Source organism: Melospiza melodia, chromosome 6, assembly GCF_035770615.1.
Source record: "Melospiza melodia melodia isolate bMelMel2 chromosome 6, bMelMel2.pri, whole genome shotgun sequence".
In the NCBI taxonomy this organism is placed as follows: Eukaryota; Metazoa; Chordata; class Aves; order Passeriformes; family Passerellidae; genus Melospiza; species Melospiza melodia.
The window spans coordinates 64,099,828-64,127,819 of NC_086199.1; the positions used below are offsets into that span (position 1 = coordinate 64,099,828).

At 47.5% G+C, this 27,992-nt stretch overlaps 2 protein-coding genes across 3 annotated transcripts in view; both read right to left on the reverse strand.

The window, feature by feature from the left end:
* The window catches only part of CRACR2B (calcium release activated channel regulator 2B), a 46,289-nt gene extending 36,285 nt beyond the window's left edge, over window positions 1–10,004 (reverse strand). Inside the window, exon 1 of one of the 2 annotated variants that reach the window (XM_063158708.1) lies at window positions 9,952–10,004. Coding sequence is in view for 1 of the 2 variants with exons in the window: in XM_063158705.1 (XP_063014775.1) it covers window positions 2,324–2,472 (149 nt within the window). In the remaining variant the exon portion in view is untranslated. Of the gene's footprint in view, window positions 1–2,323; window positions 2,488–9,951 lie in introns of those variants that run through there. The other variant, XM_063158705.1, reaches the window with a different exon arrangement.
* Window positions 10,005–11,054: 1,050 nt separating this feature from the next.
* PNPLA2 (patatin like phospholipase domain containing 2) overlaps window positions 11,055–27,992 on the reverse strand; it is a 28,814-nt gene continuing 11,876 nt past the window's right edge. The window contains exons 2-9 of the mRNA XM_063158710.1: window positions 24,330–24,562; window positions 24,089–24,154; window positions 19,923–20,132; window positions 19,137–19,197; window positions 18,270–18,437; window positions 17,691–17,823; window positions 17,180–17,302; window positions 11,055–16,378 (exon numbers count right to left, since the gene is read on the reverse strand). Coding sequence (XP_063014780.1) covers window positions 16,114–16,378; window positions 17,180–17,302; window positions 17,691–17,823; window positions 18,270–18,437; window positions 19,137–19,197; window positions 19,923–20,132; window positions 24,089–24,154; window positions 24,330–24,562 — 1,259 coding nt within the window. The 3' untranslated portion in view covers window positions 11,055–16,113. The remainder of the gene's footprint in view (window positions 16,379–17,179; window positions 17,303–17,690; window positions 17,824–18,269; window positions 18,438–19,136; window positions 19,198–19,922; window positions 20,133–24,088; window positions 24,155–24,329; window positions 24,563–27,992) is intronic.

The window sequence follows — 27,992 nt, forward strand, 5'->3', positions numbered from 1 at the left end:
CTTTCTGCCAGCCAGCCTCAGGATGCTGAGCAAGAAAAGTGTTCATGGCTTCCACCAGGTGATTCCCAATCCTGTTTTACCACTTCTTCATTAAATTCCCAACAGCCACCCACTGACTTGAGCACAAGTCCCTCCTGGCCAGCTGCAAGTTTTCCTCAGCCACTTCAGAACCCTCTAAAAATCCTTTGTACAAAGGCTAAAAATCCATCTCACCTGGAGTAGCACATGTGTGAGCTCAGAGCAGTGTGCAAGAGCCTCACCTTTGTTGATCAAGAGCCTTTGTCTTGAAATCAGCCTCACACAAACAAAAATTCATAGCCTTATGTTGTCCTCACATTGCTCCTCCAGCATACACAGATAGAATATCAAACCACAACATCAGACTGCCCAATCCTTTTCTCCTTTCCCCTTTCAAAGGAAAAACTTCTTTTTGGTAAAACATTCACATTGTTTACTGAATACACGTTGTAAAGAGTGATTTCTTCTCCAGCTGAGCCAGCAAGTTCTCTGCAGAACCTGAAACCTCCTTACGCAGAGGGCTGGATACAACTGCTGGGGGGAGGCAAGAAATTCAAGCATATTTTCCTCATCCCAAGAGGTTCTCCTCCCATATTTTGAGAACTGGACACCACTATTTTCTAGGCTACATGTTAGCCTAGAAATATTTTCTAGGCTACACGTTAGCCATGGGATCAGGAGGAAAAGTTCTGAACTTGCAAGGTGCACTTAAAAAAGATTTGGAAACATTAACAAGTAGGGATGAGTATGGATAGGATTTCTAGGCACCACAGTTCCCTAAACAAGTATCTCTCTAGCTGATGCTGTATTGGTTTTGCCCAGGAGGGATGCAGGGACAGTTTGACCTTTCTGCAAATGTTGTTAGAACAACAAACAGAGCTGAGACAGATGGGTGAAGCCAATTTCCAAGAAGACTGTTAACCCATTCTCTGCCTCCCAGAGTGGAAAACTGCCCTGTGCACAGGTGTCTGACACTTGGTTCTCTTACCCCTTGATCTACTTGCCAAGAGTAAGGCAAAGGTAAAAATTCACTCCTCCTGTGAGCTCAGGAGGTGTTGGCTGTGCTGTGCAAAACACCTTTCCTGAAATACCAGTGTAACCTATGCACTGGAAAAGGGTGAAGTCCATGCCCTGAGCAGAGACACTGCCTGGCTGTCAGATCATTGAGGGGAGCACAGGTAAAGTCTTGAATCCAAATACCACCACCCCCTCTCCCAAAAGAAGAAAGGATCAGTCTGAATGTACAAGAATTCCAGGATCTAGTACATGGCACCAGAAATATCCTCTCCTTTTCTCATTCAGAGGGGACAATCACAACACAGTACTGAAAGCCTCAGACTTCTACAAGACAGAAAACTAGAGAATGTTTTGAGCAGCCACAAGCCTTGATCTTCTCCTCCACAAAGCAGGATAACACTGGCACATGAAGGGCACCTGCTCCTGGCATGCCAGGCACAGCTTAGTGCAAAGAGCAGTAAGAGCAAGAAACAGCATTTGAAGCAAAGTTGGAAGCAGATGCTGCATGAGAAGTGCTTTTGTTCAGCGTGTACAACTGTTCTAGGAAAAGTAAAATCATTGTGGGGTTAGGGGGATATTCCTATCTTGGACAAAATCTGTCACTGAGTCAGAAGCCCACAGCAGGAACAATGACGTGGGATTACAAAAGAGGGTGGAGGAGAATAGGAGAAGAGCTATGTTTATGAGAGATAGTGGGAAATTTCCTGCCAAATGCTTTTAAAGAAAAATTTCTAGTTGTCCTCAGAAAGCATGCAGCAGAAAAGCCTTAGTCAGATCAGCACAAGACATCAGTTTCTTTTTAAAAATAATTTTTAAAAAATCACAATCTCACACATTATAATATTCAGCTATTACTCCAAATCAGCAGTTTCCCAAATCAGTAAGTCACTAGAATCAGTTAAGCATCTCTCAGAACCACATCAGAACTGAGAGCAAGTTTCTTCAGTTCGACATTGGCAAAGACCTCGAGTGATCCAAACTGAAGCATTAATTAATTAAGCACCCCCAGCTCTTGAAAACCAAACAATAAATTTTCCTTCCTCTGTCACAGGACTAACAACTGTTTTTTGCAGTGATATCCAATGCCACCACACTCAGTGAGCTCCACTCTGCTGCTTTAAAGCAAAAGCAGGAAGTCGGAACAGAAAATTCCTAGGGAGAAACTCTGCTGAGACAGAGCAACTCAAACTTGTGCAGACTTCCTGCTAAAACAATTCTGTGCCCAAAGGAGAGACGTTCTTCCCTCCCCTCCACCCCATTTGGTCTCCCTGCAGGTGTCCCCAGATACCTGGAGCAGCAGGACAGTGTTGCTCCCTTCCCTGGAAGCAGCAGGGTGTTCCACAGCACAGAGCTAGCGGGGAAGGAGCACGGCCACTGTAAACAGAGGATCAGAGCCGGCCCGGGCAGGAGGTGTGGTCTGCACTGCTCCCTACGCATCCCAGCCCCTTTCCAACACAGCCCCGCAGTCCTCGCTTCAGAGGGCAGCACGAGAAACCCTGCCCTTGAGCTTCCAGGGTAAATTCCCTGTAATCCTGCCTTGTGCAAGCTGAGAGGGACAGGGGCTTTCTGGGCGGCCTTAGGCAAGAGGGGAAGAAGGGGTAAGGAAGCAGATGATCCCTCATCTCACATCAGCTTACCTTCCCTGAAAAACTCTACCTGTTTCTACTTAGCTTGCTGCCTTGCCCTCAACCAGTTTCCACCAGGCAAGGGCTGGAAACTACCCCTGTGAATCCTGCCTCAAGTTTAACTCCAGTTTTATGAGGCTGGCAAGCTGCTTTCACAAAGAGAAGCACAGAGAACTCAGGAAAGAGAGAAGCAAAGCATAAAATGACAGGACAAGGAGCATGTTTCCAAAGCATCATAAAACACACACCAGGGGTGGGGTGCACATCCCAGGACTGTCTCACTGAAGCAGCCAGAAGTGCCAGCCTCTGTCCTGCCACTGACAGAGCACCACTCTATCCCACAGCATCCCCAAAAGGGAGCAAAGCCATCCCTGCCTGCTGACAGCTGGAGATGCTGATGGGGATTTGTCACTCAGTGGCAGCTCCAGAGTCTTCAGGCAGCACAAAGATGCCCTCAGTGTGTCAGGTCCTACAGTGCGTCAGGTCCTACAGGCTAACCCTGAGGTCTTCTCAGGAAAAGTGTCAAAGGAAAGACAAAAAGGAAAGCGTTAAGACCCTGGCAGGCTGGCTCTGCATCACCTGGTAAGGTCTGTGCCCTTTTCTCACCCCTACCCCAAATGCCTTTTGCCCAGGAAACAAGCTTTGCCATACGAATCCTGAGCAGGCAAGCCTACCCTCCACAGAGAGGAAAACTCCCTCCTCCACCAAATTTCCACTGAGAAGACTCCAGCTGGTATCTGAACAGCAGAGACATCATTAATCTGCAAAGAGAGGAGCTCCAAACAGCCCCATTGTCCCAGCAACAAGCAAATGTGACCTGCAGAAGGCAAAGATGGGTCCTTCCCTATTATTTTGAGACTGTTATTTCAAAACCCAGACTAAAAAACAGACATGAAGCCTACTACAAACAATCACAGCTGTCTTTACTAGAGATTTAACAGGGCCAGAGAGTTCCCCTGAGCCCTCTGGGAGGTCTCTGTGCTAGCAGAAGGCATGAGGATCATCTTTCCATTCCTCACAGGCTCAGCTTTGCCTCAGCTGCAGGACCCCAAATCCCCCGGAGCAGGCTCCAACAGTGCAGCTGCGGCAAAAAAAAACCCAATAAAACCAAACAAACCCATACCAAGTGAGAGATCTGCCTCCAAGCAGGAGAATTTACTCACCATTTTGTTCACCATTGCTGCAGAAGTCCTGCTTGACACTGATCCATGGTCTTGGCTGGGATGCTGCTGGAACAGCACAAAAAAGGGAGCAAACTGCTTTGCTGCCCTTGCACCCTGTCCTATCTCTAATCTCCTCCTGGGGTTCTTTATAAAGGTTCTCTTAGTATTGACCACAAAAAAAAGCTTATAAAACACACCAAAAAAAAACCCCAAAACCCCACACTCTGGAGGCACATTAATGAGCCCTTAGTGTTACACAGATAAAGGTCAGGAAATACAAAAAGTTATGGTTCCCATAGTAATGCTAATTCAACCATACTGCACATCCTGTGTATTTAGTTGTACACATTGAAAAGAAAAAGGCTTCATCTACCAATGCTTAAAAGGTTTTTGATTTAGTAAAGACACTTGAATACCACCCCTCACACGCAACATTTATTGTTCAGAGCAGTGGATTTTCAGATGGAATTGGATTAAGCCAATCTAAGCATCACTCCAGCTCCCCATATCTAGGGCAATAGCAAGAGCTCTCAAGCATGATTACAGACTGAACATTATTTGCCCAGCCTGAATAGAGGAAAGGGATCCAGGCGTCAGAGTGGCTTGAGTCACCAAATCACAGTCGGCACAGATTCTGCACTGGGATGCAGCAGGGACTTGGTAAGGAGAGAGGAGAGACAATAACCAGCCAAGCCCCCCACACCCAGAACCAGCAGGTGTCAATCCATTCCTACAAACACTCATTCGTTTGATGCCAACAGCTTGAAATATCCTGCCTGGTATCCCACCTCACAAGTCTGGGAACAGGTGAACTACAGCCATGCTGACCTCTCTCCAGCACAAATCCACGCATTGCTCTGCACTCCCAGCTCCTGAGGGCTCATCCCCATGCTCTGCATAAAGCCCACACCGCTCTTGGAGACGGAACAGCTACAAGAGGTCCATTTGCATCTAGCGGCTTTGACTGAGCCACCCGATTTGCATAGGAAGCGAAAGAGACTTTGAGCCATTAAAATCCATTAAATCAAAGGGGTTTGAGCACCTCTGCCTGAGCAGAGGATTACCCCTCTGGCTGCATATCTGAGAGAAAGGAAAGGTAGATCAGGCATCTTGCAAACTCCTTAAAGAGGCAAAGAGGATAAGGAAGAAGGAAGGGAGCTCTCAATCATAGGAGCAAAGTGTGCAACAGAAGAAACATGAACATTTGTGGGGGCACCCACATGTCCTGTCTCTCTCCAATAAATCAGAACATTTTTTCCTAGTTCCCATGATCCCAGACACAGTTCAGGACAACAGATATCTCAGAACTTCAAAAACCAAAGGAGAAGAGAGAGAGACACTGCTGCTGAAGAGGTTCCCAGCCCCGCTAGACACCAGGTCACCCACACAGCCCTGCCTGGAGAGCCCCAGGCTGACAGAGCTGCCATGGAGCAACATCCACACCAGAGTCTGCACAGGACACAGACACAGGCACACACAGCAGAAGTCCTCCTGCCCACAGGGTTACTGGGTGGCTGTTCCTTCACTCACCTTCCCTGTTGGGCTCCAGCATCAAGTTTCCCTGTTTTAGAGGCTTTGCCACCCTCCCCACAGCTGAAGATCCTGGCTGTTCCTCTGAGCTGCACCACTTCCAGTCAGCATCCAGCCCCACCTGCCAAGGGTTTTGGTCATTGTTTTATCTTATCTAAGCAATGATGACGCTCGTCCTTCTTCTTGGGCAAAGCTCAGGAGCTCAGCACCTGCTGAGGAGCAGAGCTGGGCAGGGGCCAGGAGCTTCAGCTTGCAGCAATTCACCCCAGAGCAGATGGCTCTGCTGGCCTGCCTGTCCCACCCCACAAAAAATGGGCATTAGTCCACAAACTAGGGCTGGGGGCAAAATAAAGCTCAGCAATACATATGCTTCTTGCCCCACCTTCAGCTCAGGTGGTGGCACAGGCACACAGCTCACCTTCCCCAGACAAATACAGCCCCACTATTCCTTGCCAGGAAACAAAGCAGTGCTTTACAGGGAGGCAAAAATCTTGTCTATAGATAAGACTTCAACATCTGTTAGGCTGTCAACCTATAGGTCACCTACCACTTCAATTCTCAGTTGGAGATGAGCTTGGTTTCCTCCTCTTCATTTTCCAGAGGGAAGAAGAAGGAAAAATGAGGCAGATAAAAGCATTATTCTTACTCACAAATGTTATGCTGAAAAAACTGGAGAGGAATTCAACTATGGTAACAGTCAGGGCCACCAAGTTCCTGTAGGATGTGTTAGATCTGCCTCCCTGCACTTGAACCTCTGCCCAGCTCCCACCATGCCTAGCCAAGGGTTTACAGCTAGCCTGCAAGTTTGCTGTCTCCTTTTCCAGAGGCTTGACTCACCTAGCTATATCCAAACATAGCTGAAGTTTCCCCAAAAGGTTTGCTTTCCGTAGCCTAAATGACATATTTAGACATTCCGCAATTTTATTTTTAACACCACACAGCAACTCCTCCAAAGGTCTGCAGATATCCTGCCTGCTAGTCATTGCAAGAGCTTGAAGTAGGAAGCAATAAAACACTTAGGTATGTTACCTTTAGTGCACAGTTACAAAAATTAGGCTTTTTCAAGCCTTTACTGCACTGCTTTACTTTCATCCAGCACATGTGCTAAAAGCTAATTCTTTCAAAAAGCTGTAGGATAGGTATTCAGAGCTCTCCCCTTATTCAGTCTCATCCCTCCAGAAACACAGGTTGCCTCAGCCCAGGATACCTCACCTGCTGTGAGCAGGGACACCTTTACAGGATCTTACCATCAACACGAGCTCAAGCCAGCCCCAAGCCCACACAGTGCTGGAACACCACAGCAAATCTCAGGAGGTTCGTGGCTGCCAGGCATTTTCAGAGCTCTCCTGCCATCCCCAGAACAACACAACCTTTCCTGCAGGGCTGTCAGGTATGTGTAATCCCCAGACATCCTGCTGAACCAGGCAGTCCCTTCCACACAGATGGGGCAGTAACTGGTGCAGAACAGTGATACAAAGTCTTGTACCAGCAGAGACTGCAGGCACAGAAGCAGAGGCAAGAGCTCCTCCTTCAGATGACATCTCTGCTAAATTAACTGCAATCACACACTCCACTGGATAGAAAGCAGGGATGTTACAAGCCTCCTTGCTCTCACTCTTTTTACTTGACTGATTTTCCTCCAGTTATGCCAAGCAGATAAGAACACTGTACCCTTCCAAAGCATTGCACCACATCTTATTTCCTCCAAAACAAACCTATGATTAGATTAAAGCCACAGTCTCTGAGAACACAAGACAGTATTTGTTGCTGCTTTAGTGCTCTGTCACACAAGGTTAAGAGAAAAACATTTGATTAGAAGGTCCACAGGGCTTCCCAGCCATGTTACTCCAACCTGAACTAGGCAGAGGAAAGCCCAGCATGGCTCCAGCCTTCATTTGAAAGCCCACAGAACCACAACCCACTGCTACTTTGGGTGTTGTTTTCTCCCAAAGCTCACAATATTTGTTATTTGGCTTGAGGCACCTAGGTCCTGCAGTCAGGTGAAATACTGAGTTTAAAGCATTCCTGGCAGCTTATACAGACACACAGAAATCTTCAAGACAATCAGAAATAAGCAGGAAAAAGCAAATTAAGAATGTGACTTTAAAAAAAAAATTAAGTCATTTTATGGTTTGGTTTTTTTCATGTGTGGCTGGTGGTATTCAAAACTTGGCAAACCTTTTGATCATGTGGCTGGAGGGGAGCACCTGGTGCTCCCAGCCACAGCAGGAGCCCATGGAAATACTTAGTAGATCCACCCCAGTGCTCCTTGCACAGCTGCAGGGGTCAGGTTTGCTTAGCAAAATGTGCATTAGGGCCAAGCAGAGGGAAATTCATCTCAACATCAGCCAAGAAATTAAAAGCTAGGGATACAGGATGAGGAAAGGAGAACATTGCTAGGAAAATACCAGGAGGGTCAGTCAGGACATCCAGAGCACCTCCCTTCCAAGCTGCTGGGCTGGGGATACCTCTAAGGAGACACAGTGACAAAGGACAGAAACTCTGGCTGATTGTTGCAATTCTGTGGTCTGGTAGGACAGCAAATGAATCCTGAGAGATTCAGATGTACAGATTAAACCAAGCATTTCCAGCCCAGACTTCACAGGGACAGCACGCCAAGGCAGCTGGCAGGAAGGAGGGAGATGCTGCTCCACTCAGTGGAAGATGACACATTTGCTACAGCTGAAGTTTCTCCTCACTGTCCTTAAATCCAAGACGAGCTCCTGCAAGCGAGGGAGGAGAGGAGGGAGGATTCAGTCCCCAGAGCAACCTTATGAAATCAAAAGGATTTACAGAGTGAGAAGCTGCATGACAGAAACCAAACCTAGTTTGCTGTCCATAGGGATCGATTTCCTTAAAGCTCTCTGACCATGAAGAGCACTGTGCACACAGCTGAGCCCATGTGATTCCTGTTGCTGTCAATTGTCCTCGTCCCATTAGCTCATTTTCCGAGGCTGCCTGGCAAAGTCATGAGGAACAGCAGCTCCCCAGCACTGTCTATGTGCTGCTAAAGACAGCCCCACACTGAGCCCTCCTTTGCAGCACCGCCTTCAGGCCAGTAGATGGGAGGCTCTTGATTCATCGAATGCATCAAACTGGCTTGTGGGGGAGAAATTTTCCTATCTGATGGTGACAAAACGACCAAGCAGATTTTCCAGCTGGATAGTTGATACTCCCACTGTAGCTTGCCACAAGAAGGCAAGAGAAGAGTGATGCTCCAGGAAAGGAGAATATTTTTTGCCCAGCAAGGTAGCTTCAAAGACATTTTATACCATCTTATGAAAGAGTCTAAAATTTTATATCTCAGGCCTCACATCACTCTCTATAGAGCAGAGTATCCTGGCAAAGAGAGGCTTCTTCCACCCCAGCTCACTGCAGCTTTTCAGAACCTCTTCTGGACCACCTGAACTGAACAGTGAAAGGACAAACCAAACAGATTATCTGTTTGATCAAGAAAAGCATCTCCATAGCCCTCAGGAGATGTATATGTATAGATATATATTCATCTATAGCTTGTTAGATGATCCTCAGAAATAAATATAGCTCAAGAACATGAAAAATAAGATACAATTGCCCCTGAGCCTGCATAAGGCAAAGCTAGAAATTAAGGTATTTTGAGCCCCCTCTGATGCAGAACAACCATCAGAATAAGCAAGAACTCAGCAGGTCACAACTAAACAAGCAAGCTGTGATTGGACTATCCTGCCTCCTCAGGACATTCCTGAGCACAGCCATCTCCCTGCGTCTAAGACTCTTTTCCCCTCAGCTGACCTCCTTTCCCCTCAGCTGTTTTCAGGAAGTCCTACAGGAAGGACTTAGGTTCAACACACAAATTCACCAGAGTGCATCCCATGAGTGCAAGATATTAAAGAGAAAGACACCGCAGTCTTAGGACAGGGAAAGCTTTGGTACTTTTTTTCCTTCCAGAAAAGGAGATGCAGCATCAACACAGCTGCTGTAGGAACCTGCAGCATCTTTATATCTGTCATCTGCACCTGGACCATGGCAATAAAAAATATTCCACGAACAAAGGATGCTGGAAAAAGGAAAAGAGAAAATAACAAGATCTCCACTCAGGTTCAACAAGAAAGACCAGAGTTCCGTGACCGCATATCAAAGGAGCCTGCAAACTTCCCAGCGACAGAAAAGAGAGAAGGCGAAAGCGGCAGCAGCTCTCCGTGCCGGACCCCACCGGGGCAGCGCTGCCCATCCCGCGGCACGGCCGCAGCTCCGCCTCAGGAGCGCTGTGCGCAGAAGGCAGCGCTGCACAGGAACGGGGATGCTCCGCACCCGTCCGTCACCGCCGAGGGACCTCGGACCGCTGGGGACGGACGGGGCAGGTGTGTGGCAGGAGCCAGGCGAGGACCCCGCAGCGCGCAGGGCCCCCGCCCTCCGCTGCCCTCTCCCCACAGCCCAGGGGAGGCCGGCGAGGCGCGGGTGAAGGCTCCGGCGGGGCCCTTCGCTGGGGCAGCCGCTCCCAGCGCCCCGGCTGCGGGTCCCGGCCGGGCACAGCCGGCAGCTGCCCCGGCGGGAGGACCGGGCCCGGAGCACCGCACCCCCGCCCCGCTGCCGCCCCGCACTCGCCGCACGGCGCTTACCTGACCTGGCCCGGCCCGGCCCGGCGGGAGCGAGCGGCACCTGCGGCCGGCCCGGCGGGAGCGGAGCCGCCGCTGGCGCCGGGGCGGCCCCGGCCGGAAATGAGCGGGGCCGCGGGCGGGCGGCCGGGCCGAACCCGGCGGGCGGGCGGCAGCGGGAGCCGGGCCGGGCCCTCGGGATGGGCTGCCCTGCCCCCGCCCCGAGCACCCCCGAGGGCCGGGAGAGCCCTCAGCGCACACCCAGCCCCGTTGGCGGCCACTCCCCTGGCGGAGCCGCCGGCACCGCCCGGGCCGCTTTATGGAAGAAGGATCCATGTCACTGATTAACAGCACCGGGCTGGCGGGTTTGCTATTCTCCAGTCATTAGAGGTCAAGAAAGCTGTTTGCTTTACCAGCTGCATCCTATAACGCTAATTCCAGCACTTGTCCCCGTCACATGACAGCACATAACAAAGTCTCTAGGAAAAGTTTCCGGCTGTCAAAAGCCGGGACAAAGTGGATCCCCAGCCCTGGAGCGTCCCCAGAGCCGCGCAGCGCCAAGCCCCAGCTCGTGATCTCTGGGCTGGCTCCCAGGAAAGCCCCGGCCTTCCCACAACCCGAGGGCCGGTGGTTTCCATGCACTCCAGCTGGAGAGTAACCGGGGCAGGCCTCGGTATCTGTCCTAACAGCAGCCGCTGCCATCTATTTCACCAGCGAGGAAACAGACGCTCTGGAAAGCCAGGTCAGTTTCCTCAAGAGGTGGTCCCGTAATGGAGAAGTTTCAGATTTGTGAATAACGTTTTACGAACACTTTCACAGGTGCCAAACACCTGCTATTCCCACAAGAAGGTGCTTAATTCCTCTTGGAAACCCAGGTCTGCCACAGATCTCCAATAAACAGAGGCTAATAGCACTTGAGCCACTTAGGCTTGAGTAAATCAGAACTGCACCAAAATGCACCTCTAGATCAATGGCCCCTTTATTTGTGTACTGGATAAATGTTGACTCCAAAAGGAACCTGAATGGGCTTGGGCCTAGCAAAACAAACCCACATCATTCAGCGCATCCAAAAAATATTTAATAAGCCTTAAAACAGCAAGAGAAGCAGCCTACCAGAGCCAGGTAAATATATTGAGAAAGTTTTTATTAGAAGATATAGTTCTGCCAAAATAAATAGTTACATTTTCTTCAGCAAAACATTAGAAAATAGAAACAGGAAGGGAAAAAAAAGCATCAACAATTTAATACTGAACTTTTAAAGTGACTGTGAACACTACTTAGTGACATTGCCACATAAATACATAACTTGTTATGCTATTGCTGGTCTAGTTGCTGCTCTGACACCAGTCATTTCCACAGGACCTCCACATGTGTTGTGTGCTTCAGGGTCTTCTCAAACTCAGTGGCAGCAGTGGAGTAGTCCCAGGACACACAAAGCTCAAAGAGCTGCTTTAGATGCTGTTTTCAAGAACAAGAGAAAACCCTAGAAGTGAGAGGTATTTATTTCAGTTACATTTCTAAGTCGTCTGTTTGGAACTGGAGTTTTGTGCTCCCTGTGCAGGAGCGCTGATGTGGATCCAAAGAGCGAGGTGGATGCAGTTGGGGGCTGTCCTAGTGGAGCTGCCTGCAGGTTGGAAAAGGAGCAATGTCCCAGCAGCAGGCAAGGGGAAGGAGGGAGAGGAGAGCGAGTCCTGCTGCACTCAGAAGGCAGACACCCGAGGGACAGGAGGCCAGAGCCCACTGTAAAGGCACAGCGTGTTTGGCACAAACAAACTGGCTGATGTGGCAGCCAGGTGAGGTGGTCCATTCTCTCACTGATTTAAGGAGAAGACAGAAACAAAGCTTGAGAAAACAAAGTCAGTTGGCAAAGCCCTCTGACTTTGGTGGCCCTGCCACCCACCACATCTGGCATATATTTAACAGAAATTTACTATAGTTTTATTCCCCTAAGGAATAAACACACAGAGTTTCAGATATTTCTCCCACAACTGCTTTGGCAAAAGTGAGAGCTCTTTTTCTCCAAGGAAGTAGTGAATTACTAGATAATTTTTATTAATTTTTAAATTAATAAATTTTAAATTAATAAAACCACTGGGGAATATAAAAGTACTAGGGACACCCCAGTGCTGGCAGACAGCAGATTCTCTTTTATTCTCTGAGTGTTGCAGGTACACAGCCTTCCAAAGAGCCATGAGAAAACAATTCCTAGGTCCTATACATAGTGGTCAGTATTTTCTCCTATCCCTTGAAAATCAGCTTGCAACAGTATTAGCAGTAGGGCAGGCAGCAAACCAAACCAATTACACTACACACTAATTGTGGGTTACAGAGCATGCCATAGGCACAGACTGTTGTACACAGAACAACTCTACAGTGTGGTGCAGGTTAGGGGCTGGTTATGTGCACAACAAGGTCACCATCAGCCTTGTTAAAAGCAGCAATTAATAAGACAGGAAGGAGGAAAAATTAGTGGATTCCTGAATGCACAGACCCTTTATGTGAAACAGTGGAAAGGGCAAGGGTTGGGACTCCTGCAGGAATCCAGTGAATGCTGTAAGGATCATTGGACATGGACTACAAGATGAATTTTTGTCCAGGAACCTGACCTCCCACTCACCATACACTGGAGAGTCCTGCTGGGCTGCCCAGTTACACCATTTGGAGCAGAAAGGACTGACTGCCATAGATGACCTTGCTCCTATGGACCTGGCAAGTGAGGGTTAATCAGCAATGGCTGCCCAGAAGATAACTATGTACACCATGAGGTACACACAGAACAAGGGGCTGAACAGTTCCAGTGAGCACTATTGTAATAAACCCCTCCATATCCAGCCCAGAGCCTACCACAAGGTTTCCAGAGATTTCAAAAAGAGTGGGGTCTCATCTAGACAAGGCAGCACTGCATAACAAAAATCTATTCACAAGCTGACACAGCCCTTTTGATACATTAGTGGGAAAAGTGATCTTCCCTAATTCCTTCATCCTTTGCAATCTGTGATGGATGAGCAGCAAGAATTTCAAGCAAATGGGTGAAACTTTTCGAAAGGAAAATGAGGCTAGTGTCAGGTATTTTTAACATATCTGCAGTTCCTTTATCAGAGCTCAAATCTATAAAGCCAACAGGCTATCACACAATAGCCATTGTAACACTTGGGAAATAAAAAGAGGCAAAGAAAGGGTTAATACAGAGTAGTACTTTCCCAGTATCCTTCACATTCTGCAAATTAGCATAGGAAAACCAGGAATTTCCTTGTGAAGAGTTAGACCTTTATTTTTAAAGCTAGGCTTTGATTTGTGGTTATAGTTTGAAGTGTACAAAAGTTTCTCATGGAGAAGTTATTATAATAAATTAAACTACAGATGAGGTGAAATAGAGAACAAAACTCAGGCCTTTTACCCGGCACAGCTGTTGGTCTCCTCAAATGCATGAACCAAAATCCCCAAGCCTTCTGGATCAGAGCACTGGAAGACAGTGGCATCAGCCTAGTCAGCACCAGACCAGTCAGTTCTGATGCAAAAAGCAAGGGATAAGGGTGCCAAGCTGCAACTTCTTAGCACTCTGTTGCCAGGAGTATTTTGTTTCATAGTTTAGTGGTTTACATAATCACTCAGTGGTTTTACCAGTCCAGGAAGAAGGGATAAAAAAATACTTGAAAATACTTGTATCGTTTTCTCCACCCATATATTAACTTAAAAAAAAAAAAAAAAAAAAAAAAAAAAGGCAGAGTCAAAAGGGCAGCAGCTTCTAAACATGAGATTTTGCTTATGCAGTTTTGCCTCTCTCAGATGTTTTGCTTCTGGACAAAATGCTTTAATTTCTTGCCACTAAATATCTCTGTGTTCTTGCCAATTGACAAGAGATATGTATTTAGCAATCTAAGTAGCTGTGCATGTGCCATTCCCCCTAAGAAGGTAGTCCAAAACAGTGGAAGAAAAGAAATCCCATACCAACCCACTAAATGAGCAATGAGCACCTTTTCTCAGTTTCAATTTTCATCAAATTAATCTGGCTCCCTCTAAGTGACAGTAGCTTGTTGCTGGTTCACTTCCACTAGCATCTAGCATTTTTTTCTGTGGGCTTTAAACAATCACAAGATCAACTTGTTTGGTAATTGAACATTCTATCCTGATTTCAGAACCCTCCAATTTTTTCCTCTTCCTGTAGTGACTTCCCTGTTCCCTAACTGACTTAATTATGCAAAGCTTAAGACTAAATCTGACTGCGTTAAGTGCAGGCCTGCTTTGTAAACTGCACAGGCCCTTGTGTTACATAGTTTCATCCAGCAAGGGCAGTGGGGTGACAACCAAGTCACAAGTTCACTCTTGCACTGCCTCCTGGGCAGAGGCCCGCTCCATTGCCTCCCAGCATGGCACAGCCACTGCAGCAGAGTCCTGATGCTTATCCATCTCCACACAAACACCAAACCCATGCCAAGTGCACAGCTGTGCTCGTAGGAAACAGCACCCACCCCGTCACCCACACTGCTCATGAAGACTTACTACTCTCTCCAGTGATTAGCACAATTTCTGGGTTTATTTTCCCTTTCTAAATCTAAGGTGCAAAATTACTATTAAAAATTACTATTCCATGTATAGGCTACATAATCAGTTTCTGATACCCTGTCCTGCTCCCCAGCAAAGACAGCATATGTTTGCTTTGGCCATTGCACACTGTTTGTGCTAGGAGAGGTAGAAGACGCCTCATGTAGCAAGACAAGCAGCAGAAAAAGATACCAGGAGCTGGGTTTGTCAGAGCCTACGGCCATGCAATCCCCCCAGGAAGCCACGTCTCACCCTGTGAAGAACACAGGGTTCATACCCCTCACACAAGCCATGACCACTGCGGAGATGGCAGCGCCTCAAGGCAGAGTCCTGCTCTGCTACAGCTCTGGATTTTAAGGGGCAAGACCAAGAGGAGCCAGTTCCAAGGGGCTGCATGTGCATCAACAGTCTTCACTTCTCATGCTCCTGCTACTGCTAGCTGCAGAGCAGGATCTGTGAGCCACAACACTAGACAGGCAAGCTGGGATGATGGTGTAGCTACAAGCCTAAATCCTTCTCACTCCAAAGCCTCACCAACCAAATTTTCTGAGCAAAAGAGAGATAAAAGCCTCAGTTTGGCAGGGGATCCATTCTGCATCACCCACCCAGAATTTACCTCAGCTGTACAGCCCCTTAAGGAGCAAAGCCCAACTGACCCCTGTCAGAGGCAGCCATTTCCCCAGCACTTGCTGTGACACTCCACCACAAGCCTCTCAAAAATAACATGCCCTGCACAATTCTCATCTTCCTACAACCACTTCATATTGCTTCAGCTGCTAAACTGATCCTGAGATAAGCAGGCTGAGCTTTTTTTCAGGGCAACCCCACAGCAATTCCATTCTCAGAGTGAGGAACAGGGCCTCAAATTCAACATGTTTCCCTGGAAAAAAAAATCTGTCAAAATTACTTCTTTAAATAAGCTCAATCACTTAACACTCAGAGTTCAAGTCCCAGTAGCTCCCTGAGGACCTCAACCAAAAAGGGAGAGATGAGGACAACATGAATCAGGGAAAACAGATAACTTTTCTACACTTCTGCAGTTCCAGTGTAGTCTGCTGCAGGACCAGCTCCAGCTTCTGGTGTGGATGTAATTAAGGGAGAGAGGAAAGGACATGGTTTCAGCAAAGAAGAAAGTCAGGAGGAGATTTGAAAGCCATGACAAAAATTGGTTTGGCAAGAGGCTACTTCATCTTTCAGTAGCACAAAGAACTAAAAGTTGTCAGATGATTTAAGGAGAGGAATCAAGAAACATGCTCTGAAAAACCAAGGGAGGTAAAAGCTGTATGAACTTGAGAGCGTCATCTACATCCTGGTGTTTGGCGGTAAAAAGCCAGTGGCAATTCAAAGTGCACTATTTGGGAGAGCCCAGCTGGGTCAACATCAGCCTGGCCACAGGCAGTGGCCAGGCTTCACCACAAGTCTAGAGCAAGGAATCAGCCTGTGTGTGGCTGTGAACACAAAGGTCCCTTGCTTGGCCCAGTGGGCAACAAAAGTCTACAGTCAATTCCACCAGTGTCCATGCGGGGGAAATCCCATGGCAACATATTCAGGAGCATGGGGCACCCTGCTGCTGAGGGAGGAGACTGGTCCCACCCTGTGTCCATTCTCCTTCCCACCCACTCTCATCCCCTCACAGCAGCAGGCTCAGAAGAGTGGCAGGCACTCTTTTGCACAGCCTAGAGGTGGAAGCTTTAACTGAAACCCTTCCCGAGGGAAGAGGGAGGCTTGCATGTCCACGTTGATGCAGAGCAAGCCCAGCATGAGCTGCCGCTGGTACTCCTCCCACTTCATCATGACGTCAGAGACCGAGCGGTGGCTCCTCATCCACATGGGCAGCGCTTCACCACAAGGTGCCGGGGGCGAAATTGGCAGCTTCTGGGGCCCTCCGAGCTCGAGGTGGTAGTAAAGCCTGAAAGGCAAATACATGGAAAGACTCGGTACATGAGAAGACTTGAGCAGGTCACCAGACTAGAGCTCCACTACCACAGTCCTGTTTTGTGCTAAATTGACTACATGATTCTAGTGAGAAGTCTCTGTGTGCCCATTTTTCCCTGCTCACATCTCTCAGTTATTCAGACCATGAACTCTTTTGGGTAAGAATCACACCTTCGTACTTGGATCACATCACAGCTGACTGTTACTAAGAGAGTTTCCTATTCTCATCCACACAACACTCTTGCCACAGCCTCAAACCAGGGGTTCAGTCCAGAAGCACAGGCACACACTCAGGCCCAAAGCACTTGGTCTCACTTGGAAACCCTCTGGTGTTCTCTGGGCACCATATTCCCTCCCCACAAAAACCAGGCTTGAGGTAGAAGAGGTCATTTGAACACAAATACTTCTTGGAGATCCTGGACCAGCAAATGCCACAAAGACAAGCACTTCTGTTTTCCAGAAGGAGCATGAAATAAGCTGGCATACTGTTTTAATCAGACTTACTTCAGGCCACGTCCCCCATAATAGGGGACAATTAGACTTGGTCCCTTATAATGCGACAAAGGAAAGGGACCATGTGCTGAGTGTATCCAGCAGTTAAGGAAGCCAAGAAACCCTGGACCAGATTTGTATTTTCAGCCTAAGTGCTAAATCCTATTGGTCAATTTGTGCCTTATTTGCTCTGCTCCAGTGGAATAGAGTCTCTAGAATTCAAAGGTGTAAAGGGAAATGAAGGGCTCCTCCTGAACAGTGCTCTGAAGAAAAGCAGCCACACCTGGCTGAAAGATGGCTGCCCAGTTTCTTCTTGGCTTTCTTCACAAGATAGCTGCAGATTTCTGTCATCTGCTCCCTCATCCATCTTATATCCTCAGGGATATCTGGGAGCCATTCCAGCAACCTGTAAAGAGACAGGAGAAACCATTAGCTGGGCCACACAAGGGAATATGATTAAAAGAGCACCAGTTCCAAAGTCTCTCTTAAGGCTCAAAAATTTATCACCATTTTCTGGGGCAAGTTCTAGCACACAGCAATCTTCCTTCAAGCTAGAAGTAGTGGCTGTAACTAAATGACATAGGAAAAGTTTGGGGTTCTTGGTTTTTCTGGTTTGTAAGGGTTTGTTTGGTTGGTTTTTTTAGTCTGGTAAATGTCAAGAGCTTCTTCCCCAGGAATATCAGCAGTGCAGAATTAGAGAGAATTCTGTTCTCTGACCATTCAAACACTACAGCTGCATCAAATACCTGTCTGCACTAGGAAGAGCAGCACTGAGGGACCAGCCCAAGGCTCACCTGACAGTGAAGGAGACTGCAGACTCCAGAGGCAGCATGTAGGGGACCATCATGGCCGTGGCCACACGCACAGGCAGCATGTTGCTCAGGCCAGTCAAGAAACTTCTTCTTTCAGCACAAGCCTCCACGAGAGCTGAAGGCAGAAGAAAACGTGTTTGAATATCCCCAGTAGGACACTCTTTTCTTGTCATACCTCAAAAGTTACTCAGCCTGAGGCAGCTACCTCCCACTTCTAAGGAAGTCTTGCTCAGGTTAGTAATTCCCTGAGCAGAGCTAAAAACAGCAGTTTTCACCTTTATCAGACTCTAAAGGAGTGAGCAGCAAGACCCTCTCCTCTCCTTACCATGCAGAACACTGTCAAATGAATCAACCTCTCTCAGTCCAGCCTCCACAGTATGAGCCACAACTTTATCTGAGACCCCCCCCCCAATCCATCTAACCCTCAGCAGGTGTCTTTTCAATCCCTGGGCATGACCAACCCCAGCTATAAACAATAACCACATATCCCAGTAATCTTCTGAGGCAGACCAGGCAGCACAGGAAGACTGATCACCTGTGATCTCTCCCTTTGAATCATACCTTGGTTCAGTCTGGAAGGCAAGTGTTCCAAGATATGCTCTTCAACAACAGCAAGGTCAGTGTTGTCCTTTTCTTGGTCCTCAGCTTCTGTTTCTTCCTCTTCCTTCTCTCCTGGAGGTGCTTCTATGGCAAGGAGAGGATGGGCAGGACTTGGACGATGAAGGAGACCTGAGAAGAGAAGTTATTCTGTAAGGATGACACAAACCAGCTGCCCTGCCTGGCCTTTAGAGTGTCAGTCCTTACTTCACCCTAACTCCTCTCAGGCTGAGGTCATGCCCAGCCTCTTTAGCTTACATCTCTTGTAATGCTTACCACAAGGAGCTACAAATCTTGCCGGTTTCAGTTCATTCTCTCCTTCCCCATCAGTTTTCACATTTCCCCTTTAAGTTCCACAGGGTGCTGTTTTGCAGAGTTCTGTTGCTATAATCTGCCAGTCACCCATCTTGCAGGCAAGATTTCTCCGGCAGTGCAATCCCAGTTATCCGGGTCCGCATCACTGTCCACGGACACGAGGTGGCAGCAAGCGCACACCCAGCGCTGCCGCGTGTGAGAGCGGCGCCCAAGTGTCCGGCACCGGGGCTCTGAGGGCAGCGCCACAGAGCCAGCTGCACACGGAGAGCAGCCAGGTGCCTGCAGGAGGTACAAATGGCACTGCTGCCCAGCAACTGTGCTGGTAACTGCCACTCCACCTCTCCTTCCTGAAGTGCTAGACTCATTAATGACAATTCCATACCCTAGTATCTGAGGCATAGTTCAGTTCTTCCCTTCCTCCTTTCACATGCACCATCAAGTACTCTCAAAGCCAAGGCACAAAGTGTGGCACAGAACAGGCAAGTCAGTGCACCCTACAAATGGCCAGTGCCTTACCATTCCTCTTCAGGAAGTGCAGTGCATCTCGATAGCCCTGCTTGCACATATCCCGCAGCACCTGTGGGCAGAGGAAGGGAAGTTTCATGTGGAAACTGGCTGAGCAAACACCTACCACAATGTTGGCTTCAGAGGAATTCTCCTGACTCCTGAGCTATCCCAAGAACAAGTCCCATTCCTGCTAGCCTTGCTCAGGCTTCGAGCAGGAATGGGAGGTACAGCATCAATACACTGGCTATGGGAATCACAGGACAATTTCAATTGGAAGGGACACCTAGGATCCTACTAAAGTGTGGGCACAGACTGCAGCTACCCATCTACAGCTGATGCTGCTGTGGGCAGCCTTCAGTCAGTCACTCTGACAAGCAGCCCAGAATACTTCCCTGCAGATACCAGGAAGGGCCATTGTGTTTGCAGATAATGCCAGCTAAGACTAGAGAAGAGGTGGGAAAAAACGTGCCCAAGTAATTCAGCACATGAATGCACGCTTATTGTTTACAGTGAGCCTGACTTCCAGGCAAAGATTACTCTCAAGAGAGCAACGTGAGAGCTTTCCAAGCAACTGCTACCACCTGAATTCCAGCTATTCTAGCAGAAAAAGAAGGCAAACCCTTGTGCAGGTGCTCAAGGCTTAGCGAATCACTGGATTGATAATGTCAAGATTAAAGACAAAGCACAAGATACAAAACTAACACTGTCTGGAATCTTCTCCTGCCAAAGTGCACACAGTTTAGCCAGTGCCCAAGATGTGTGGTCCCCAAGTTCAGGTGTGGCCAGGAAACTCACCTGTGGCTCTGGAGGAAACAGGGCCTTGGAGAGGCGGTAGAGGTTGTGAAGGTTGAACTGGATGCTTGTATTGGTGACTCTCAGCTCGTGCATATTTGTGGAACTGTCCCGTGGGCAGATATCGCTCTCTCCCGAGAAAGGAGACACTGTGATTGTGTTCTTCAGCTCATATTGGGGCAAATTGTCAGAAATCCCTCCATCAACATATCTCTGAAATCAAGACAAATGCAGGAATCTTCATTTTCACAACTGATCAAGCAGCTATTTTACTCCTTTTCCTGTTTGTGCCAACAACTTGAGAAAGAATATCTCCCAGCACTGGAGGAGTAAACACCAGTGATAGCACAGCTGTGTTGTTTACAACAACTCCTTTTGCTATGTGCTTTTTCTTGGTTGAGTGTGCTGCTCACAAACGTTCAATAAGAAAGGCACATTGACTTGTGTGACTGCTGACTTACAACTCCTATGTGGTCTGACTGCTGTCCAATTAAATAATAATACACACCAACAACTACCTGCAGTGCAAATTAGCACTGATCTAAGCTGTCACACTATGACATTGTGCCATTTTTCACTTATGTTCAAAATAAATAAGCTCAGACACAAGTCCCCACTGGCAGAAGGTTTGTTACCTGTGAGTAAAACCACCTGATTTGTTGCTAGTGGGCTTCTCAAGCAGCAATCCCAGCACATGCATACATATTGGGAATCCACTTGCTGTGATGTGATAACAGCACAAGGGACTTGGGTTTTGCTCTTAACAGGCACTCTCTTATCAGAGAATGTTCTGTACTTCTGTACCATAAACACATTTGTGTTACCCTTGCAGGAAGGGCAACCCCAGTAGTACGTCCTCAAAACATTCCTTGGCTACTGTAATTGCATAAGGAGCTGAGCAAGATGATCCCTATCACAGATTTTGGCAGAGTAAGCAACATGCAAAAGATAACAGGAGAAGGATGTTGCTCACGCCAAAAGAGAAGGAAGCTGGGGGTCTTTGCAGAGCAACAACTCCAGCTCTTGTGAACCTCAGTCACAGAAGACTTCTGCTGATTTCATATCAGGGTTGATCCTGCAATTTGCTGCCTGGATCTGTTTCCTTCCTACCCAAACACAAATCATGATACAGGGGCTATGCAGCCCCACTAGTAGCAGCTGTAAACATCTTTCAGCTCTGCTGGGTGACAAGCTGAGCCGGTAGAGGCTAAACCCAGACAGAGCACAGAATGCTGATTGAAGGAGGAGGTGCTCCATTCTGCAGCCTGCTCCTTCTTGTTTCACAGGCAGACTGACCAGCAACATTGCTCTTCTGCTGCACAATGCCTAGGAAAACATTGGATGTATTGCCTCAAGAGTGCTTTACACTTTGTTTTCTCTTGCTCTGGATGGCAGACAAGACAAGCAGAGAGACCTCAAGTAGCTTCTCTGGGCCTGGAGAACAGTTCACAGGCTCATGGGCTGAAAGCAACTAAATTCAGCTATAGCAAGCCAGCTGCCATTGATGCAACAGGGTCAGGGTGGACTGCACATTCCCTTCTTGGGAGGCAAACTAAACCTCAGGGCTACCTTTGCAAAGAGCCTACAGCTTCATGGGAGACAGCCTGTGATTACAGTGGTAGGCTACAGCAGCCCAAACTCAGAGCACAGGACATTTTATCCTCATGGCAGCCCTTGCTCACCAAAGACTGTGTCAAGACAGGCACTTAGAGACTCCTACACCACCTGAATTTGGATAGTGAAGAAAGTGGAAGGACATGACAGATTAAACTCCAGGGTAGAGTACATCCTCTCAGAAACACTAACACAGCTTGCTCACAAGATATTTTCTGACAACAGAGATGCTAACAATCAACAGAAGTCTCTCCCCCTGCTAAAGTGGGCACCAGTTCCCTAAACCTAAAGCAACCACAGCAAACTGCCATTGTCATCCTCTTCCCAAAGCTGCTCCACTGAGAGCCAGACGAGGCACAGCTAGAGCTGGAGATGTCTGCCTGACTCCCTTTGCAAGGATGAGATTCCAACATGCTGAGTGGGACCAGAACAGAGCAAAGCAGGCAGCACAGACTTTTGTTTCAAGAAAAAGGAGGTAAGCTTTAGTGCTGGACAACACTATTTTGCAGTAAGGATGCAGAAGACCCATTTCCCTGAGGGTGGCAGCATGATTGCACAGATGCCATTAGAAAAAAGGCTCAACTACAGCAGAGCTGACAGGCAAACCCTTCTGACTCCATGGAATTCCAGGAGTACACCTGCACACCCCACTCTCTGATCCACTGCTTCCAAGCAATGCTGATTAACATTCCTCAGAAAAGTTCAGCTGCACTTTAGATTTGCCTGAACCTCCAGCAGCCCAAGTGTAACCACTCTCCAGCCTCCTGCAAGGCCCAGAACAGCCCAAAGCCACAGGCTGGAGCCACCAGCTGCCTGCAGGCACACACAGCAGCAGCTTTAGGGGATGGTTCATAGACTGGGGTGCCCACTTCCATTCCCATATCATGTCATCCCATGCACAGGGCCCCTCACTGACATGATTTGACAATCAGCTTTGTGACCCCTGCCAGGGATTCATCTCACCCACATGCTGCACACAACTCACAACTACTGTGTGTGCTGGCAGCTCAGTTACTGACTTTTCCATTTCTCAATATTTAACTTGTTGGGGTTTTTTTAACGCCCCTGCCCATCTCTATCATCCACTCCATGAGACTACCAGATCTCAGAGAAGTGAACACTGGAAAAAAATTAGGAGGAAGGCAAAATATGGATTTTGCACCTTGCACACAGTAACATTGCCTTGAAAAAACATTGCCTTGTGCCAGGTCAGTCAGTTTATTCTGTGACAAATACAGTCACCACAGGCATGCTAAGAATCATGCATTTCTGTTTCAAAACCATTTCCCAAGTTCATACCCAACCCAAATTAGCCTCTCACCTCATCTGCAATCCCCCTTCAGAGCCATGCTTTTCTGGGGAAGAGGTAGGAATTAAATTTCCTCATCTCATATTTCCTCCCCACCTTTTCCCATGAGAAGTTATTCCTCAGTGTGTCAGGGCAGCTGCACATTCCAGAAACCCTGATGTTGTACAGAGTTTTGGAATGGTGAGATGTTTTCCTGATGCACACTGACCTTAACTGGCCCCCAAAGAGGTGCAAGGCAAGAGCCACTGCTATGGTCCTACCAGCTGAAGGGAAAAAGCCCTGGCAGCAGCTGCTGAGCAAATACCAAACCATTACTGATTCTGTCACTTCTCTGAAGGGCTGGATAACAGTGGACATCTCCTCCAGGTCATTTCCCTGACCAACATGCTTGCACAAGACAAAACCAGCCAAGCTGTGTAATATGCAGGAGCAAAACTGACCTCACTTTTAGGACACAGGTAGCAATCAGAGCAGATTTGATGCTGTGCTCTGACAGACAGAGGCATTTTGGTCAGATCACTTATGGTAAATCAGGGCACATATTTTATAACAGTTCTCCCCTCTCACTTTTGGCTGTGTAGTTTGCAAAATCCCTGCCCTTTAATGTGTTCATTAACCTGTGTAGACAAGGGAAGCCAAGTTCAACCAGGACACCCTTAAAGCATGACTGCAATACCCAGAAATGCTGCAGCTCTGCACAGCTTTCATGTATTTTCATTTCTAATATGCAAACACATGATAGAGGGAGAGATTGCTCTTGGGCAGCCTTGGACACAATTCTAACAGAGCTCTGGCATGCAGCAGAGCAGTATTGTCAGAGAAAGGACAGGAAGAATTCCATGGAAAAGAGGGCCAACATTCACCCCACTAGTTAAAGCCCTGCAGAAATTGTCAGGCACATGGGAGAGGGACTACACTCATGACTTTTATCCTGGGCCAAACTTCTTTCCAGCTGGAGCCTCAGTGATGCAAAGTGGTGTACCATGTAGCCATGACAACACACTGCTGAGCCAGCCAGCCCTTCCCCAGACTGCATATGTTACTTTATGTTAAATCCACTGGTCTTCAGGACATTTATAGCTGACTGTGTGCAGCAGTGGAAAGAAGGCCTATCCACTGCTGGAAGTTGTTTATTTGGGAATTTCTTGTGTCTCCTCAGATAAATGCTGCCAGCAGGCAATAACATTGTCAAAACCTACTCATTAGTATGTAATTTAATGAAGGACCATCTTAGAATCTTACTTACCACTCCACGCAAGGTTGGAGGTATCAGCCCACAGTAGACAGGGATAAAGGTGCTGCAGATACAGGCCTGAGGGAGAAAGAGATCCAGAATCTAAGAATCCACTGAAACTATTACTGTTCTCAGAACACCATGCTGCCATGTGCTGAGCACTATAGTCCAGTATTAAGGACATCTGGAGACCAAGGCAAAACAAAACTGCACACAGCTCCTGCCCAGCCCACTGCAGTAAGAGTCCATTCACCTGGATCAGTTCCTCCTTGGAATTGAAGTCTGACAGGATCACGTTCTCCCCATCAGAGACCCGTGTCAGGGAAATACCCAAACGTCCTGCTGCAACCTCGTGCCCGTTGTCTGGCACCATCTTGGACACGGACATCCGAATGGTTTTCACCATGTTGAAAGAGGGGTGCAGCGGGCCCAGGAACCTCTTCCGAGCTTCTTTCGACGCCCGAATAATGCTGGCACCGGCCTCACCTGCAACGAGACAAATGCACCATGAAATGCTACCAAAAGCACTCTTCTTTACAAAACTAGGCACGGGGAAGCCTCATTCCCAGCCTTCCCCAGAGGTTCCTCCCCATTGGTTAATACACAACTCAAACCAAGAGGTTCTTTACAGGGGATGTTAGAGAAGTCATGGAAGTCTGTTGTCTTGGGCCTCACACACCCCCATCAAAAAGAACCACTCTCCTCTTACTTATGTTTTATGAAGTCAAGAAAGATCAGGTACATCTGACTAAGGCCTCACACTGTTTTTTAGATCCTGTTGCACTGGCCAATTCAGGGCTGGTGAAAACAGACTAACAAAGAAAACAAGGCTGACACTTCAACAGTTTTGAGCTTATGGATAAATCCACTTCAAAACATACTCCAATAAAACTTTTCTAGTAAGCATCTTTTTCCTGACAGGCAAACTAATCATCAGCCAGTAAGCAGAAGTGCCAGAACAGGAAAGCTGCTGCTTTCCAGCTAAGTGATCCCAACTGATGTGAGTGTCAGCCACATCTCAAGTGAGCAAGAGGAACTAACGCTCCATTAAGGAATCAGAGACTTAGTCCCTCCTGCAGAGCCTCTGGCGTCCCATCCCTTCCATATCCAATTCCACAGCACTAAACTAGGCCCTGATAGCAAGCAGGACTTGTGAAGGAATGCTTGCTTTACCCTTTCACACAGAGACCCAGCTGGGTTTGAGAAGAGGAGACATCCCAGCTGCACAAAAGGGAAGGTATCTGCTAAGCCCATTATCTCAGTCACTCACAGTCCCATCTGGCAAGTACATCAGAGCTCTCCAATAAGAAAAAAGGGATAGAAGGAAGCAAAAATACAAAACTACAGCATCCAGCATTTTCCACTGACTGACTGATGCCTCTACACACATCCAGCCATGATGAGATCCAATAGTTCCTCTAAGTGCTAGCTAATCACTGCATTCCAAGGACTGTCAGGAACATACAAGTGAGAAGAATATGAGGGAGAGAATTAGAGAAACCAGGACAAAAGAAGCATGCTTTTACAAATTAAGACTCCTCTCTAATCAAACTGAAGGTCATTTCCTGGAAAAGGACAAAAGACAACCAGTTTAAGCTATCTGCAAGTCCCCTCATTTTGCTCTCCCACTCAGTTTCTCAATTGCAAAAACAAGGCAGCAAATGAAAGAACTCAAGTTAGACCCAGGTTAATAAATACAATGGAGATAAGAGCAACAACCCTCAATGCTATGTTGACACATCCCAATCTTTTGCAATACACGTGTACCAGCAACATGTTTTCCATCAATGCAGCCTGGGAACGTGATTCTGGGCTTAGGAAACCCACCAACACCAGTAGCTCAAGCACGCAGAGATCTGGACCCTTGAACATGACCAGAGATTCTGAGGTCAGGATTTTAGGCATTGTGAGGTAGCAACTTAGCAGAAAAGCCAAAGTTCCCCCTCTGAAGCAATTTTTAGCCCTGTAATCCCAGTCTTCTGTCCTAGAGCAATGTTTAGCAGTCTAATTCTGATCTTATTTACTCAATTAGCAGTAAGCCATTGAGCCCAGCCTGTTTCAGATAGTAGCCACATGGTTCAACACCCTTCCTAACATGGAAGAAGTCAGCCCCACAGAAATACACTTTATAATCACTGAGACATTAGCACTCAAAATGCTCCCTAAGACACCTTCATGCCTGTCAAGGGGAGGAAAAACACCAAAAGAAACTGCAATCAAGCAAAAATTGAAGGGATCCCAGCCCAGCACCTTACTCACACCACCCCATAAAGGAAAATCCTCTGCACTGAGTGCCTTGCAGGGAATTGTTGGCTTGGTTGAAACCCCCATTGTGGGGGCTGAGTGTTGAGCATGCAGCTGAGGGGAGACCCCTGTGTGGAAAAGCTGTACTGGGGAGAGTGTGGATTATCCAGGAGATGGTGCTTGCTTAGGGAATGATGCTTTCAGGCTTGGCATCTCAGAGTGCAGAAAGATGTGACAGCAATACTGAAAACAACTGCAACAAAATGGAGGTATGACTGAACAAAAAAAGTGAGCTGGAAGGGGTATAGGTTTTTAAACAAAAACAGGAGAGCAAAGTCCTGACTATGCCAGGAAAGAGCATTTGAGGGGAGCCCCGAGTTGCAGCTGCCTGCTCTATCAGTGTTTCATACCCAGGAGGGCAAAGTGAGATTATTGCTAATTAGCAAGTTCATTCTTTGAATGCTTTCTGGGTTGTTTTTTTTTTTTATTTTGGGTTCCTTTTATACATGTGTGCATACATGCATACCCACAGGAGCTCTAAGGCACTTCTGTTTAAAGACATCTGTGGTTCTGCTGGACTTGCTGAATCACTTGCACCAAAGCTGGATGTGGAATTGCTCTGTGGGAAGGCATGGGCACAGGGTGACCTGCAGTACCACCAGCTTTCCGGGAAATAAGGCCAGCTGAGGGGTCAGCCAAAGAAGCCAGGTTTATGTAGTAAGATCCATGACAGATGACAAGTCCTCTTGGAAATATATTTGGGAGGAGAGAAAAGAAGTGACAGTGTTTTAATCCTGTTACTACTAGAAGTGCTATTCCAGGAAAACCAGCTCAAGTTCTGTTTGCAGTCCATCAGAGGGAGCAGCTGAATTAGAGGCAGTCAAGAGAGACAATCCTACAGGGGTCAGCCAACAGCTCTCAATTATTTCTAGGACTAGTCCAGTGCCAGATGCAGCCCTTAGGAAAGATTCTCATTGTTTTTAATGGATCTAGTGATTCAGGACACAGAGTCCTGTGAAAAAGCTGAATTAAATTTGTATTTCCTTATTGAGGTACATACCACGGGGCAGAGGCAATCCCTAGCAGTTAGCAGTGTTTGCTGTCAAAATATTTCATTCTTCTCACACCAACCAATTAATTCAACACCTTTCCCTATATTACTAAACCAATATTCCTCAAAAATGTTGCATTAATATATGTGGAATATTTCATTTTCATTGGAAAACCCACATTCCTCTTTATCCCACCCCCAGAAGTGCCCCACTGGGTGTTGTTATACATAAACCCAAGTACTGCAGGGCTATTGCCCTTATCTGAATTCAGCTGTGATGACGCAAAGGAACATCACTCAGTTATGTCCTGAAACACCCTAATATGTCCCTTGCCAGAAAAGACAGGCCAGCTGTCCCCACGCTGCTGATTGTCATCTGCAGTGGCTATAAGGGGCAAGGTAGTGGCACCCGTGGGAAAAGCCTGAAGGCAGCTGCTAGCTCACACTTCATTTTTAAGCTGTATCAATCCAGCCTCACATTACTGACATAGGGTTAGACTGCTCCCTTTAACAAGTGACTTTCATCTCCATCAGTCATGCTCAACTCCAAAATAAGCCAGTAACTAAGTCTGTACTGCCTGGCAGCCCCTAAACTCTAACCTGAAAAGCATTCAAGCAGCA